At 38.3% G+C, this 18,542-nt stretch overlaps 1 protein-coding gene across 1 annotated transcript; it reads left to right on the top strand.

Moving 5' to 3' along the window:
- Positions 1-1,117: 1,117 nt before the first annotated feature.
- LOC126803052 (uncharacterized) lies at positions 1,118-4,087 on the top strand. Its single transcript, XM_050530805.1, has 3 exons — positions 1,118-1,235; positions 1,741-1,865; positions 3,689-4,087. Exons 1-3 carry the CDS (start codon positions 1,118-1,120, stop codon positions 4,085-4,087), a joined length of 642 nt encoding a protein of 213 aa, XP_050386762.1.
- The last annotated feature ends 14,455 nt before the right edge of the window (positions 4,088-18,542 follow it).

Below are 18,542 nucleotides of genomic sequence, written 5' to 3'. Positions count from 1 at the left end.
CAATTATGATGAAATGTTAAAGTCTTTGGCTGATGGGCAAAGTCAGTTGAACACCGTCACTCAAACTTTGGTAATGGCCCATCAAGCAAATAGCATGGACATTGCAGAGTTGAAGATGCATACGGGCCAAGTAGTTGATTTCATGGGTCATTTCTCTGAACAAGGAAAGCTACCAAGTGGAGTTATACCTAACCCAAGGAACGAGCAAGCCCAAACCATCATAAGAAGGAGTGGGATCGAGCTAGTCGATCAACCTAGAGTTCTAAAGAAGGCCCAAACGGGCCACGTTGCTGATGATGATGAAGAGATTGTGTTAAACAAGGATTTGGAGAAAGATCCAGCAACCTCCAAGAAGGAGAGTGTGTCGTTCCAAGAGGCATCAAAATGTACAAGTTCAAACTCAAGTGATTTATTTAAGACTAATCCTATTTCGTGTGTACCTTTTCCTTCTAGGTTTGCTAAGAGCTAGAAGGACAAATATGATGAGGAAGTGTTAGAAGTTTTTAGGAAGGTGCAAGTTAACCTTTCATTGTTGGAGTGCATCAAGCAAATCCCAAAATATGCCAAATCCTTAAAAGAGAGAAGGTAGTAAAGATGAATGAGACAATTTCGCCTGTTATCCAGAGAAAACTACTCCCTAAGATGAAGCACCCAGGAAGTTTTTCTGTCCCATGCAAAATTAGAAACACATTCTTTGAAAATATCATGCTTGATCTAGGTGCTTCGATTAATGTTATGCATTTTAATGTTTAATGATAATGTGATTATTCAATTGGCAGATAGGTCTAACAAGTATCTTAAGGGGTATGTTGAGGATGTTCTTGTGCAGGTCAGTCACCTAATCTTCTCTGCAGATTTTTATGTGCTAGACATAAAGGTCTCGCCTTTGGAAACAACGCCATTGCTTTTAGGGAGGCCATTCATTAGGACTGCAAGGACTTGCATTAATGTTGCAAATGGAAGTCTCATAATGGAATTTGATGAAGACGTTATTAGCTTCAACATTTTTGAAGCAATGAAGTACTCGGTTTCTGATTTAAAACCTTGCTTTTCTGTTGATGTTGTTGATTCTATTGCACAGGTTTTATCAGAAATTTTGGATGCATAGCAATTAGCTATGGAGTTTGGGACCGGATTTGACAAGCATGGGGACCGTGTCCCAAGCGAGGAGTGGGTTGATTTTGAGACCAAGACCATTGAAGTAGTGGATGAGTTTGAGCTCGACCATACAAAAGGTATCATTCTTTCTTATCAATTCTCATTTCCACTAACAAATTATTACCATATGTGGTACATGCCCCAAAGTTAGATTTGAAGGAACTTCCGGATCATTTGAAAATATGATACTTTACTAGTTATGGTGTCATCAACGCTGAGTGAGCAGCAGGAAGCAAGTTTGATAAATGTGCTAAGGAGGAACAAAACTGCCATTGGCTAGACTTTGGCGGATATCAAGGGAATCAGCCCTACTACATGTGTTCATCGGATACTATTGGAGGATAGTGCAAAGCCAACACGTGATGCTCAAAGGAGATTGCACCCGCCAATGATGAAAATTGTGAAAGATGAAGTGATCAAGCTGCTCGATTGTGGATTAATATACCCAATCTCAGATAGTCGGTGGATTTCACCAGTGCAAGTCGTGCCAAAGAAGAGTGGGGTCATTGTTGTGAAGAATGAGGCGAATGAGTTAGTACCCCAGAGGTTGGTGACTGGTCATAGGATGTGTATCGATTACAGAAAAGCTGAATGCCACAATAAGCAAGGATCACATGTCATTGTCGTTCATGGACCAGATGCTAGAGAGATTGGCTGGGCACAAAACATACATTAACCGGTTGAGTAAATTGGCCATTCGAGTCGAGGTCTCGAAATTGTAGGTTGTTTACTAAATTTTGAGTGTGAGTTTTGTTACCACATTTTAAAATGATTTAAAAGCTCTGATACCACTTTCTGTAACGCCCCAAACTGCACCTCAACAGCTTAATTACGTCACAGTGCCGCAAGTCTATAAAACATAAACCGAAAATCTGATTTACATTTTAAAGCAATGCAAGGCATTTTGTGAAAATAATTTTTAGTAAGCACAACAAAAGTTTTAAATAAATTTTGAGGTGAAATCTGTTTATCACATAAATATACATATCCGTCTAGAACTTGATACAATTAACAAAATAAAGTTAACAAACTTCATGGAAATAAATATACAGAGCTAAAGAAACTAGCTCTAACAAAGTTCTAGAATTCAATATCCAACTATGAAGAATTAAAAGAAAATGGAAAGATGGTTTACCATTTATATATATATATATATATATATATATACATGTTTTCTGGATGGGTACAGTGAGTACAACCAAATATGCATTCACCCGGAGGATCTGGAGAAGACAACGTTAACATGTCCATTTGACACTTTCGCCTATTGACGCATGTCTTTTGGGTTATGTAACACACCAGGTATATTTCAGCGTTGTATGATTGCGATTTTCTCTGATTTTATCGAAAATATCATTGAGGTCTTTGTGGATGATTTTAGCGTTTATGGAAAATACTTTGATGCATGTTTAGAGAACTTAGAGCTAATCTTGAAAAGGTGTGTAGAAACTAACCTTGTGCTTAATTGGGAAAAATGTCATTTCATGGTCCATCAAGGGATAGTTTTAGGACATATTATATCCTCTAAGGGTATAGGGTAGACAAGGCTAAAGTTGATATTGTGCATCACTTACCCTCTCCCACAACTGTGAGGGAGGTTCGCTCTTTCCTTGGTCATGCAGGATTTTATAGGAGATTCATCAAGGACTTTTCCATGGTAGCTAGGCCTATGTGTATCATATTGCAGAAGGATGTGTCGTTTAATTGGTATGATGCATGTGAGTAAGCATTTGTGAGCTTGAAGGCGTTATTGACGAGTGCACCCATTATTTGTTCTCCAGATTGGAGCCTGCCCTTCGAGTTAATGTGTGATGCTTCAGATTATGCAGTTGGGGCAGTTTTGGGCCAAAGAAAATAAAAGAAACTTGTAGTGATTTACTATGCTTCTCGAACTTTTAATCAACTACGAAAAAGAGCTATTGGCTGTACTTTTTGCTTTAGAAAAATTTCGATCATATATGTTGCAATCCAAAGTAATTGTGTATTCTATTCATGCAGTCTTGAGATATTTGATGACTAAGAAGGATGCTAAACCCAGGCTGATCCGATGGATACTATTGATTCAATAATTTGACATAGAGATCCGAGACAAGAAGGGAAGTGAGAATGTGGTGGCTGATTATTTAAGTAGGATTGTGTGAGTTAAGGAAAGGCAACCACAACGAGAGACTTTCTCAGATGAGCAGCTCTTTGGGATAGAGGTAAGTGTGTCTTGGTATGCAGACATTGTCAATTATTTAGTTACTAGAACTTTTCCTAGTACACTTTCGCATGCTAATAAGGCTAAGTTGAAGAAAATTGCTAGACATTACATTTGGGATGAATTGTATCTATGGAAACAATGTAGTGATCAAGTTATTAGGAGATGTGTCCCAGAAAATGAGCATAGGTCAATCCTTACTTTTTGTCATAATGAGGCGTGTGGAGGTCACTTTGGACCTCGAAGAATAGCCATGAAGGTTTTGGAGTGTGGATTTTATTGGCCTACTATCTTCAAGGATGCAAACTTGTTTTGTATTTCTTGTGATAGATGTCAGAGGGCCAGCAAGATTGGTCTGAGGGATCAGATGCCCTTTTCTCAGTTTCTCCTATTATTACTGTTGAAGTTTTTGATGTTTGGGGTATTGATTTTATGGGTCCATTTCCTTCATCTAGGGGTTTCTTATATATCTTATTGACTGTTGATTATATATCAAAGTGGGTGGAGGAAAAAGCCACCAGGACTAATGATTTTAAAGTGGTTGCAGGTTTCTTGAGAACTAACATCTTTTGTAGGTTTGGAGTTCCACGTGTTCTGATTAGCGATGAAGGTTTTCATTTCTGTAACCGGACAATAGAGGCATTGCTCAAGAAGTATGGAGTGACCCACAAAGTTTCGACACCTTACCACTCTCATACAAATGGAATGGCAGAAGTGACCAATAGATAGATCAAATGAATTCTAGAGAAAACTATAGGTCCGACAAGGATTGATTGGAGTGTTAAACTCGAAATCAAAGTAATGAAAAACTCTAAAACAATCTCAATTAAATCGAAATCATCTTATAGTCACAGCGTATCGTAACTGAGTTCATAGTACATCTCAGTCGATTTGATTATTACAAAACCAGTTTATAATTCAAGCATTATAACAAATGTAAATGAAAACTCCTCTCAATCCTCACCACAAATAGAAATAATGAACTTTAAAATCTTCAGAGTAACCCTCCAATTCTGCTAATCCACACATGTAGAATTATCCCATACACCATCGAATAGGTGCACCGGGATTGTAAACACAAACCCCATAAGCTTTGCAGCTCGTATGAGTAAATCAACAGTATAACAAGCATAGTATACAAGAGGAAAATACTGAAAATATTTAATTATAAATACACTCATAAGTCATAGGACAACCCATCTGGATGTCCAATAATATCTGAAAATATAAGTTCTCATGAGACATTGGGCAACTCATCTGTTTACCCAAATTACATTTATAATATGGGTACTCAAGAGACCCAGGTACTCATCTGTTACCCCTCATGTAGTACACCGTCAGACACTGGGCAACCCATCTGTTACCCAATATCACAAAAAATATGGGTATTCATGAGATCCAAGTAATACATCTGTTACCCTCATACAGTACACCGGCAGACAGACTAGAGCTCTAACTTAATCGTAAATGTCACCCGGCCAAGACTTGGTTCCGATACTGCTAACACGTCCGAAGACAAAAACAAAATGTTTTATAATGACTCAAAGTTAAAACCACATACAATACAATCCTCACATGTATTTGTACAACGAACAAGCGACTCATGCTCAAATAAAATAAATATTGGTGCTATAATAAAACTCAACATGAAATACAAATGTGACAGTATATTATCATATACATGTCATTGTTCGGTATTTTAAATAAAATGTAAATTAAATCACCGCCAAAGGTACACTCGTCATAGTGAGATTTACTCACCTTATGTTCCTGAGCGTAATTCCCACGATACCGACAGTAAATCCTTCACTTGTTTTGTCGATCATCTAGTTGTATTATAAAGTGGTTAGAAACGTTACGTAAAACCTTAGATGCTGAATCAATACTACTATTTATTGTTCAGCAAATTACGGTTTTTACGTAATTACTGTTCACATATTACTTTTTCCGTAAATACTAATCACTGAATTATTGTAAAGAAATTACTTTTTTACAATTTACTGTATATAAATTACTTTTACATTGTTATTGTACAAAATTATTTTTAAAATTTATTGTACATAAATTACTTTTTACATTTTTACTGTACATAAATTACTTTTTACATTTAATGTATAGAAGCTACTTATCATAAAAATTACTGTTCGGAAACACTGTTCACGCGCCGCCGCACGTGAGGCGCGTGGGGTTCACATGCCACCCTCCGGTAGCCGCGCGTGGCGCTCATGCGCCACCCTCAGTGACAGCGCATGGGGCTCACGCGCCACCACAAAACCCGCGCGTGACTTGCCCACCCCCGCCCAAAACTCTCCCCTCTCCTCTCCTCCTCCCTTCCTCGGCCTAATATCGTCTTCCTGCACTTCCAAAACCTCCCACGCACTGCCACTGACGGCGACACGCGCCACTCCAACACCTCCGCCCAAACTCTATAAAATCACAAACATTCAACATGAAAGATGAAGAACATGAAGAGGATATCACAACCGTACCTTCGTTGCAACCCAGATCGTCGGAAATTGGTTGGAAAGTCGCCGGAAAGCTTCGGAAATCCCAAGCTCCCTCCGACGTTAAAACCTCCGATTTGAACTCCAATTTCGTGCTATACCCAACCCAAACGTCGATTTGCAAGGATCTATGGCTCCATTCACCGGCGGCGAAGCTTGAATCGGCGACGAGGTTTTTGCAGAAATTGCCGCTTGTCGGCGAGGCTTCACGGCGGTGAGCGAAGGTGCGTCTCGTCCGGGGGTGGGAGAGGTCGAGCTTGCGGTGGTCTTGGGACCGGCGGTGAGAGCCAGACCAGGCTGAGGCATGAGATCGCCGGAGGTGATTTTGAGAGAGAGAGAGGGTCGGGGTCAAGAGGGAGAGAGACTGTGGGGAAGAGAGAGAGAGAAAAGATGGGTTTCTGTTTTTGGAAACTCTAATTTCCTAAAAACCTCGTTTATACTTTTTCCAAAATCGGAAACCAACTTCCGTTGAAGATAACTTCCACATACGACGTCCGATTAAGGTGTGTGACTTGTCCATGAACTCATATTGACGAGCTCTACAACTTTCGTGAAGGAAGTTTTCATAAACGAATGACGAGAATAGAAGTCAACTCTCAAGTCACGAAACGTAACGCTTTTTCAATTTAAATTTCCGAAGACAGTTCTGTTTCATTTGACATCGTCGAGAAAGCGAAAAATGCGATTTTATTTAATTTCTAAGAATTCATACAATTCGAACCCGATAATTCGGAGTATTACAGTAATTGGGCATTCTATGGAGTCCATTAGACGTGTCTGTGAGATGAAGTTCTTTAGACAAATACCATGCACTGTAGCTTCATGTAAAGCTGCAAATTCAGCTTGCATCGTAGAAGTGCAAACTACCTTCTTTTTGACTGATTTCCAAGAGATAGCACCTCTAGCTAATATAAAAACAAATCCTATTTAATCATAAACTTACGCAATGAAGCAATAAGATGTTTAATCATAAACTTTACACCAGAAAACCTATTTACTCTTTCATATCATCAAAAGGGTGCTATTACATATTTGGGAGTTTGACCAAATTCACAAATTATTACTAACGAATTGAACATTTAACATATAATAGCTGAGTAGTCGATCCCTTTATCTGTTTACATGCGAACTCGACGTGATTCTCCTTGAGCAATCCCATTATCTTTCTTGTTTTCAAATTTCAACTGATCAATGATCATCTCAATAAATGACAATAATTAACCCAGAAAAATAATTTTCACCGATGCAAACATTATAGCACATGGAAAAGGAAATTTATTGAGCCAACCGCAATACAATCAGAAGGTCTACCTCGGACAGAATTGTGTGCCACTTCAGCTTCCCCTGCTTTTATGAATTTCAAGCTGGTCCCTTATACCCGTGTCAAAATCTACCGAGATCATGAGAACAAATCAATGCCGTTAGCATACAATAAAATTAAAATTTAACAACCGTAAACATCAAGCTTACATAAACCTTCGATGAATCTATTATTATGGTCTTGAGTATGGGAAGCATATATTCAAACTACTGGAATCGATTTCCAAATAGAGAAAATAAGCAATTGCTAACATCTTCTGCATACTATCAATAGGATTTTTAGTTTGAAGGGAAAACAATTTATTTGAGCCAACTTTTCTCTATAAACTCCAATGAAATACTGATATAGAAATAAAAAATTAATGTTTGAAATGCTGCTTTAGCTAGAGGAATGAAATAAGTTTCCTAAATAATTTGGAGAATTCTTCAGATATAATGATATGTTTGTCACAACCAGGGCCGGCCCTGAAAAATTTGAGACCCAGTGCAAAGAAAAAAAAAATGGGCCCTTCCCCACACAAAAAAACAAACAGAAAAAAAATTGGCCCTTATACTGAAAAAAAAAAACAAACAAACAGAAAAAAAAAAAAAAATTGGGTCTTGGCCCAGTGCGGTAGCACTGGCTGCCCCCCCCCCCCCCCCTCAGGGCCGGCCCTGGTCACAACCATGACTCCCAACGCCAAAAGAAAAGTAAACTGATCTGATCAAATGCCAAACGTTGATATAAGTAAAGTTGGACGGGTTAAACACAGTCGCAAAGTTAATTGCAAACAACATGAACTTTGAATGAGTTTATCTAGTAATTGTAAAACCACAATGATTAAGTAACTATTTACACTGACAATATTGATCTAACTTTTTTTTACAAAGTAAGAAATTCAGATTTTGGACGCTTGAGTTGATGATTCCATAGTCTCAGTATATATCAATTTTTAAACAGGAAAAGGATCTTAAGGTATCTACTGAAAGAATACTGTATGAGATCAACTTTGGTAGAATATAGGTATGAATTTACTTAACAATGCCAGGTTGAATTACTAAATACAAACCCAAACTAATCAAATTTTAAGTAAAGAGTTTCAGATCTGTAGCAGATGAGGAATCAACATTTTCCAAATAACACGGCTACTTTACATACTTGATTGAGTATTTAAAATAACACAGAGCAATTGAATAACACAGCTACTTTAACTATATCAATTAAATACACAGCTATTTGACATACTCAATAGAAACTTAAGCAGAAACCTTGTTCAAAGTTTGGAATCAGATGCCATATCAATGCCTTCATTTGGAATTCATTTTAGCAGAGGTTAAGGTTCAATTTGATGGGCATTAAGAATAAGTCCGACAGTGAAAATGCATCAAAATTTCAGTTCCCGCTTTAGCATCTCAGCTCCATATTAATATATGAACTTTGACTTCAGTATCATATAAAAGGCGGATAAAACTGTAGTCACAAAACACAGTTTGACATTGATATCCATTATTTTACAGGGAACGACATCAAATCTCAATAAGAGGCAATGCAATTTGCCATTAATCTGAGAAACATCATACGTGAACTACGTTCAGGTTGATTTCTACATAATGTAATAACCCAAATTTTCAATACCATTTCTTTTAATTTATCAGAAATTAAGGGAATGGTAATTTGATTAAATTCACATTTTACGCCTTTTATTTTGTCGTTGTTCGAAGTAGACATTGGTTTCAAGAGTCAAAGGTGTGTTATTTGATTAAGTTCATTTGACCCAAGAGTCGATTTTTAATCCGTCACTCTTTTCAGGAAACTCCCTTCACGAAAGTCGTAGAATTCGTCAATACGAATTCGTAGACGCGCAGCACGCTTTAATCGGATGTTGTATGGGGAAGTTGTTAGTAACGGAAGTTTGGTTTCCGATTTTGGAAATACTATAAAAGGAAGGAGAGGAGATTAGTAATCAGAAAATCAGTTTATTTTTCCAAAAATTCAGCTTGGTTACTGTTCACCCGAGCTCGGGTACTATTCACCCGACCCAAAAATCTTCTCCGGCCGATTTCTCCACCATCCGACGTCGCCTCGTGTCGTGCCACCTATCAAACTGACGGGCTCGACGATCTCCATCTTTTGGGCTACTCCTTGCACTCCGGCGACAACCACACACGGTGCAGCAACTGCCGGAAGTTGCTACTGTGTCGGCGTCGCCTCCTCCGGCCACCATAGCTCGAGATTCTTGGGGGGTTTTGCTTGTCTCAGTCCCAGCAACATTCCCACAAAAGGAATCGAGCCAAATCGATGTGTAAGTACCCGAATCAAGAATTTCAATTTCTAGGGTTTGTGAATAGTGCCAAATTTATGTTCTTCGTTGTTTGGACTGTTTAGGCTTGGATTTAGACCTTGGTGTCAACTAGAAAGTTGTTGGAAATGTTGTTTATGTTGTGGTGGTGAAATTTGGTGATGATTGGTGGCGGTCGGTGAATAGTGACGCCGCATGAATAGTACTGTGAATAGTGATATGTAACAGTACATGTGAACAGTGTTATGTTAAAACAGTAAATGTGAACAGTGACATGGTAAACAGTAACCATGAAACAGTGTTTTGGTAAAAACAGTACTGTGAACAGTGGTTTAGTAAAAACAGTGAGTAGTAAACATGAACAGTGTTCTGTGAACAATGTTTTATGAACAACATTTAGCTGTGCTGAAATCGTCACCTGATATTTTAAGTATCGTTTTCTAAGCATTTATCATGCTATTAGGAGACTGACGAAACGAGTGAGGAAATTACTTTCAGTGTCGTGGAAGTTGCACGCAGGAAAGAAGATGAGTAAAATCTCACTTATTTACGAATCTACCTTGCGGAGATTCAAGATTTTGTAAAATATTAATGAATGAAATATGACATGTATATGATATAGTAGATTATATATATATTATATAAATGGTAAATAGGTATATATATATATATAGTTTGCTATATTATATATTGTTAGGATTTCGTTTGGGAATATGATCACAGTGGTGATGAGAATTATATATTGAGCATGTTGATGTGATTTGTACAAATAATGAGTAGATTATTGTACGTGGTTTTGACGTTGAGAATTGTTAAAACGTTTTGTCTTCGGACGTGTTTAAGAAATACTACATGTATATGATATAGTGGATTATATATATTGTATAAATGGTAAATAGGTACATATATATATGGTTTGCTATATTATATACTGTTAGGATTTCGTTTGTGAATATGATCACAGTGGTGACGAGAATTATATATTGAGAATGTGATGCGATTTGTACAAATAATGAGTAGATTATTGTATGTGGTTTTAACGTTGAGAATTGTTAAAACGTTTTGTCTTCGGACGTGTTTATGAAATATGACATGTATATAATATAATGGATTATATATATATATATACTGTATAAATGGTAAATATGTACATATATATATAGTTTGCTATATTATATACTGTTAGGATTTCGTTTGTGAATATGATCACAGTGGTGATGAGAATTATATATTGAGCATGTTGATGTAATTTGTACAAATAATGAGTAGATTATTGTACGTGTTATGTCTTCGGACCAGTCTTCGGACGTGTTGGCATGTCGGAACCTAGCCTTTGGCCGGTCGAAAGTTACGATACAGTTAGAGCTCTAGTCTGTCTGCCGGACATCGGGTAGCGAGGAGGTTGCCCGACGTCGGACTTCGGGTAGCGAGGAGGTTGCCCGACGTCGGACTTCGGGTAGCGAGGAGGTTGCCCGAAGTCGGACTTAGGGTAGCGAGGAGGTTGCCCGAAGTCGGACATTGGGTAGCGAGGAGGTTACCCAATGTTGGGCGTTGGGTAGCGAGGAGGTTGCCCAATGCCGGCGGTGTACTACGTGAGGGGTAACAGAGGTGTACCAGCGCTCATTAGTACCCGTATTATAAATGCATTTGGGTAAACAGATGAGTTACCCAATTGCTCATGAGTACTTTCATTTTCATATTTTCAGGACAACCAGATGGGCCGTCCATTTACTCATGGGTGGATTTATATTTGTTGATTTGTGGATTTCCGTATATATTGATATGCGAGTTATGTTTTTATTTTACTCATACAAGCTGTAAAGCTTACCGGGTTTGTGTTTACAATCCCGGTGCACCAATTCGATGGTGTAGTGGATACTCCGCAGGTGTGGATTAGCGGGAATTGACAGACCGCTCAGAGGACTTGAAGATATTTAGTTCCAGCTTGTGTGAGGATTTTTGTGCGACTTTCTTGTGAGGATTATACATTTCCATTTTATGAAATGTTGAATTATAAATTGGGTTTGTAATAATTGGTTGTCTGAGTTGTATTGTGAACTCAGTAATGATCCTCTGTGCATTTAAACGATTTCGATTCGTTGATTGTTTTAGTGTTGTACGACTTTAATATTTTAAGTTTTTATGCTCGAAATTTTAGGGTCGTTACATTTACAATAAGAAAACACTAAACTGAAAACATATATATATCTTCCAATTGTAACTCAAGTGGCTGTAAAAGTGTAAATTAATCAGATTAGACTTCATTTACAAATTGTTTTCTTTGACAAAAGCTCTTTCATGTCCCTATGATTACCACTTTCAATAAATATTAAGAAATTAGTTAAAATAATGGAAGTGTTTCTGATGAGGTCAAAAAGAAGATGATACTGAATTCACAAATAGATTATTGTAAATGAGATTGCAAGCTTACAGCCAATCTACCATTGGATTTCGACATATTAAAGAGACCAACAATTAAAAAATGATATGAGTGTTCCATGAGAATTACTATTCTACCATTGTGTGTGTCTTAGCCTTATTAGGTAGGGGTGTTAATTGAAAACCGAAAACCGAAAAAAAACCTAACCATAACCGAAAAAAATCGAAGAAAAAAAAAACCGCACCAAACCGCAAAAAAAACCGCACCAAACCGAAAGATTTGGTGTGGTTTTGGTTTCAGATGTTTGGAAACCGAAACCGAACCGAAAAACCGAATATATATATATATATATATATATATATTATAAAGAAATTATATTATTTATAGATATATTTAATATACATAATTAAATATGTTATCGATCGAGACCCAAATTTTATCAAAATTCGGTGAATTTTTTACCATATCTGTATTTATATATGCTGATCACATCCGACGGTCGAAATTTAATAATTTGAATTTTAGATATTGGAGCCACAACATGTCTACTAATGTGGTATAACTTGTTTAGTGGTCTTTTTGCAACTGTATGGATTTGTGAAGCAACTATATCTTATAAATAGAATTTTGCAAATCTGTCCGCATGATGCGTTACGTATAGTGAAATATGATTATGGTAAAAAAATCACATATTTTCGATAACGTTTGTGTCCCGATCGAGGCGGTCAACCCTTTTTACGCTTATTATCCCCTATGGGCCTAAGGGTAGCCTTATCCCTGGAAGGTAAAATTTTTGAAAATTTTACACGAGCTGCTACATCACATATATGTGAGAGTGTGTGCATGAAAAAATCCACCAAAACTAGTCAAGAAAGAGGGGGTAAGAACAAATTCACTTAATTAGATGAAATTAAGTTAATGTTGACCACATCGATCGCGATCCAAATATTATCAAAATTAGATAATTTTCTTACCATATCCGTATTTAAATATGATGATCACATCTGACGGTCAAAATTTAATATTTTGAATTTTAGACATTGGAACCACAACATGCCTACTAATGTGGTATAACTTGTTTAGTGCCTTTTTGCAAATGTATGCATTTGTGAAGCAACTATATATTATAAATAGAATTTTGCAAATCTGTCCGCATGATGCGTTACGTATAGTGAAATATGGTTATGGTAAAAAAATCACATATTTTCGATAACGTTTGTGTCCCGATCAAGGCGGTCAACCCTTTTTACGCTTATTATCCCCTATGGGCCTATGTGTACCCTATCCCTGAAAGGTAAAATTTTTGAAACTTTTACACGAGCTGCTACATCACATATATGTGAGAGTGTGTGCGTGAAAGAATCTACCAAACCTAGTCAAGAATGAGGGGGTAAGAACGAATTCACACTTAATTAGATGAAATTAAGTTAATGTTGACCACATCGATCGAGACCCAAATTTTATCAAAATTAGATGAATTTTTTACCATATCCGTATTTAAATATGCTGATCACATTGGACGGTCAAAATTTAATATTTTGAATTTTAGACATTAGAACCACAGCATGCCTACTAATGTGGTATAACTTGTTTAGTGGCTTTTTGCAATTATATGCATTTGTGAAGCAACTATATCTTGTAAATAGAATTTTGCAAATATGTCCGCATGATGCATTATGTATAGTGAAATATGGTTATGGTAAAAAAAATCACATATTTTCGTTAACGTTTGTGTCCCGATCAAGGCGGTCAACCCTTTTAAGGGGATTTAGCCATTTAGAGTTAAAGACTTAAAGTCTCACTCTGTTACTCTCACTGTTTTCTTTTCTTTTCTGAAACTGGTATGTAATATGAGACGTTTCTACTTTCTAGACTTGTTCTTTTTATTTCTTTAAGAATCAAGTAGATAGACAAGGAAAAAAACTCTGATTTTCTTTACAAAATAACCGAAAGAAAAACCGATATAAACCAGAGAAAAACCAAACCAAACCAAAACCGAACACAATTGGTTTTTGAAAAAAAAGTGAAAAACCAAACCGAACCAAACCGAATAAATTGAACGGTTTGGTGTTCGGTATCACCTATAAACCGCACCATTCACACCGATTAACACCCCTATTATTAGGTTTCCTGTTAGAGATAGATTCACATCTCTGTAATAGATTAGGACTCCAAATTCTATGAGATTGTGGTTATGTAATGCCTATCTGTAGGCCACATTATCAATCAATAAATGGTTACGTTATATTCCATTACGTTATTATTCTCGTTTCATTCCTCCTTGAACACGTTATCATGCACTTTGTTCTAAAATGTTTGAGCGACGAGGCCACCAGTAGAAAAAAAATTAACCCTAGCCCTGAGATCTTGTCCCTCGGCGACCTATTTTCCTTGTATCGCCGGAAAATCAGACCAGATACCGACAAATAGTTGCCGAAAAAAAAAACTCATTAGAAAATCCAATATCGCAATTACTATGGGCACCCATAAATTTTCTCTGGGCACCCAAGCTCCTTCTTCGATCGACCTGCTAGCCTTCACGGCCGCAAATCCGTCTTCATTGCATGATGCTGCGCCAAGCGTTCCGACCCAGCAATGACGTGACTCGGAATAACGGTCCAGACCGCCGCGACAGAAGTTTTCCATCGACGACCAAGCACTGTAGCTTCCAACTGGCCTCGACCCGGTTTTCGCTCGACCTGATGCCGCTAAGTTCCAACGCTGGTCCTTCCAACCCAACCAACTTGTGGAATCGACGAGGACCCAGCAGTGCCACACAACCTCCTCCATCGTTCAACCCAGTCCTCCGGCCCGACGGCTCCAACGCCTTGCTCCCCAGATCCACCGATCTGGTTTCCTCTGACGTTGAGCCCGGAATGACAGCACAGGCCCTCCAGTCGGCTCTGCGACTACCCCACCATGACCCAGCACGGTCATCGTCTGAACCCTAGGGTCGTGGGCGCCCTCGACCGCCGCCACACTTGCTCAACTTTGACTTCGTCCCAGACTCAGTCTTCTGCTGTCGATCTAGAACTCAACCCGAACTTGTTGAGTCCGACCCAGCAAGAAGAATTCAGCCCAGCAGCCCCTTCTGGGCCGACGACCTGCCAAGCCCAATAGCCTCTTTGGCCTACCTCTTTATTTCCTTTTCTTTTCCTATTGATTTATTAAATCGTTTATTTGCACGTTTTCGTTTTCTAACTATGTTTCACGTGCTTGCATAGGAAAATTGATCACTCGTTGTACTATGGAGATGATATTCATGTCGAGATAGACAATATTTTTTGTCTTTTACATGCAATTTCTATCGTATCCTCAAAAGATTTTTATTTCATTGGATGAAGATCGAAAATGAATTCATCCCGCAACTTTTCTACATGAAGATTATCTAATTTTAATGTGATCTATTTGGCAGACTAACAAGTATGTGTTTCTTAAAGTTGTTACTTTTGAACATATATATATAAATTATCGGGCGCTATTAGCCTTCTTTATGTCTATTTCCCGGCATTTCTTATAACGCCGATGAGACCAAAGAGGGATATGATTCCCCTCTTGGTCGATGTTTTTTATAAAGGGAAGAAATCGATTTTGTGTGGTCGCCTGAGTGCACCGCTGTTTTGGGTGCGATCCTGAGAATTACCGATATGCATCGATTATTTTGTGACTATATACATCACAACCCTTCTAATTTCGGTACATACTTGAATAGTTTCGAGTATTCGAAACCTATACAACCCTCGTTTCTTATGGATGCGTCGCCATCATGACTATTATTTGAATGTTTGAGTTTTCTTAAACTCATGTCTATAAAAGATTGGAGGACCACCTCACCCATGCTCCACACGGTGAGGCCGTGCCTATTCGTTCCATGTACGGTGAGGCTGAGCCCGGCTCCATGGCATTCGGGCCATCGGTGGTGGAATCCCCTCATTCACAGGAGCTTGTGATGTCTCCCGTATTTTCTAATGCCTCCATAACAATCTCTGATGCCCATCGCTCATTTTACAAAGCTTGTTTTCTTGATAGATTTCAAGAAAGTCCTTATTTGCTACGGCTTTAACCGAGAACATTCTATTCTTATAAAGTATTTAAGGTGACATTAGTGGACCCTATCCAACTGAATGCGGACATTTTTCGGTATTTTTATGGTATATGTTAGAAGCATCGACGCGTTGGTCACACGTCGCTTTGCTTTCCACATTGAATGCTGCATTTGCTAAAGTTTTCAGCTATGATCATCATACTAAGGGCTCACCACATTTCCCATCCTCTCAAATCTATTTGATTGGATACCATTAGAGAGTTCACCTTCACGACTTTGATGATTTCATTTTGCATATCTACTAGGATCGTCATTGAACATATTGTTCCTCATGTTCATTAACTGCACGATCTAGTAGAGGCTCGGACTTGGTTATGGGTACTAACCTCCCGATTTTTGCTTGGGGATATGTAATGATGTTGCAAGCAGCGACACTTATTTGTTTCAGACCCACAATATACCAAGCATTTAGTGCGTACCAGATGGTCACTGGATACGGTCCCAAAGTTTTTTTCACTAACGCCTATTTAGTTAAGTTGTTATTTGCCTCTCTTGTAGTAATCTCAATGGGTCTACATGAAACGATTAAGTATTTTGGTTGGTTATGATTTATGAATCACCAACACTTGTCCGCTATTTCCAATCTACAACCGTGGATCTCTATCCTGCGGTATTAGCAGACGGTCACTTTGATGAGACATACTTCCCGTCATTAGGGGGAGATATGGAATGCTCCAATTCCAGTTTTAACGCAAGGAATTGACGTGGTGTGGCACTATGTCTCATTAAGATCCCGCACTACTCAAAGTGAGCAAATGTGCAACGCATTATCGACCTCTAGAAAGTCAAAGATTCGATGCTCAATGACTTTACCGATATTGCGAAAGTGATGAGATAAATGTTGTGATGTGCCGGTAAGGTCGGAAATCTCGGTATATGGGAGAATTTTATATGACCTGGTCCTAGTACCGTTGGCACCATCCCTGATAGTGGGAAGGAAGCCGGCGATGACACCATTGTACGCTATGGTGTTGTCAGCGCCCGTGGTATTGCACCACAAAACAAGGGCGGAAAACGCAAAGATGGACTAGAAGGATCATAGCTTCGGTCTTGGCTCCTGCCTAGATGAGGGGGAGATCATTATTCTCTGGAACCGTAACAGAAAGAAGTGAGGTGCGTAGGCACAAGTATTTCGCCCATCATCAGAGATATTCTCTGAACATGTCTATTAACTAAGTTTCTGTGGGACGCTACAGACTCCTTTTGTTGATGTTAGAGAAGAATAGAAATCTCTCAAATTGATTGTATAAGTGCGCACATGTGTTAATGGATTGATCTCCCATGATTGATGATGTATTCGCTTATGCTCTTATTTCATTGTAAAATATCAACGATGAGCAACTTGACCAAAGTGGAAGGAATCAATACAGGCTGAACTAGACTTGTTATATTGGTCGTTGTTCGTAAGTGTAATGAGCAAGATGAAGTCATGCGATATTTGCAGGACTTATGGTGCAAAGATTGTGTCATTATCCTAGTATTGACTACGGTGAGTAATATTCTCTCGTTATGGACATAATTGCTTTCTTCTATTTAATCAGTAGTAGTGTCCATGAAAACTGATTTGCAACATATGATAATGGTCATAGCATATCTATAATGGGATCTTGACACAGATATGAGAGTGCCCCAGGGACTTTAAATGCCTCTAGACCACGGAGAGCTTATGTAATCAGATTGCGACGTTTGAGAGAACGTAGTACAAATCGGTTGTAAGAACTTCTACCCATATGTGTTCATATGAAAGTCAATTTTGGACTCTCCATTCCGCCAATTTTGGATTCATATATATTAGTGTTGTTGGGACACTATTGCTTTCATTATGATGTGGTTAACTATGCGCCTATGCATCGTCATTGGACTTGCATTATTGTCTTGACATGGGTTTAGTTCTACACTTAGTGAACTAACACAAATCCTATCCACACCAACACCGCCAGCAACTCCAGCAACATATACTCTTTGGTGTAGCAGTCGACACTGGTACCATAGAGGATGTACGGTTCTCAGACCAAAATCAGTCATTCATTGGTCCATTCACCAATTCCTTTGTGAAAGACACATTGAATGTGACAAATCAGAATCTGTCCAGTTTCGTAGGTCAACTTCAACAAGACCTACAAGACAGCTCGCTTAATGAAATATGGTGCAATTGGTACTGTTGGAAAAGTCTGTGTCTACTTTCCAGGAACACCAACCATTTGTTCATAACTATCACATTGAGTGCGTTATGGCTGTTTTAGCAAAGTAGGACAATTTTGTCTAGAAATTTGTAAGTCAGTCAACTTCGATAGAGTATTGTGAACTGCTCCGGTCAAATTAGGTTGTGAACTTTATGTCACTGGAAATCCATGGATGTCTACGTTTCAACATTTGACGGTTCACTAATACCTATTGTGATGAAGAAGTTATGGCCGTTGAAGTGAGTGAAGGTCATTCTACCCGAGAATCTGATTTTCATTGCAACTCTTGTTTTGAGTTGTTATGCAATCTTGTTTCTAAAGATCTAAGTTTGGCTATGTATAGCATGCATGATCTAAGCATATGTGGTGAGATTAATGATTAATCATTAGCCCAAGACTACATTTGAGAAGCA

Source organism: Argentina anserina, chromosome 1, assembly GCF_933775445.1.
Source record: "Argentina anserina chromosome 1, drPotAnse1.1, whole genome shotgun sequence".
Lineage (NCBI taxonomy): Eukaryota > Viridiplantae > Streptophyta > Magnoliopsida > Rosales > Rosaceae > Argentina > Argentina anserina.
This window is presented reverse-complemented; position numbering and strand designations above follow the sequence as displayed.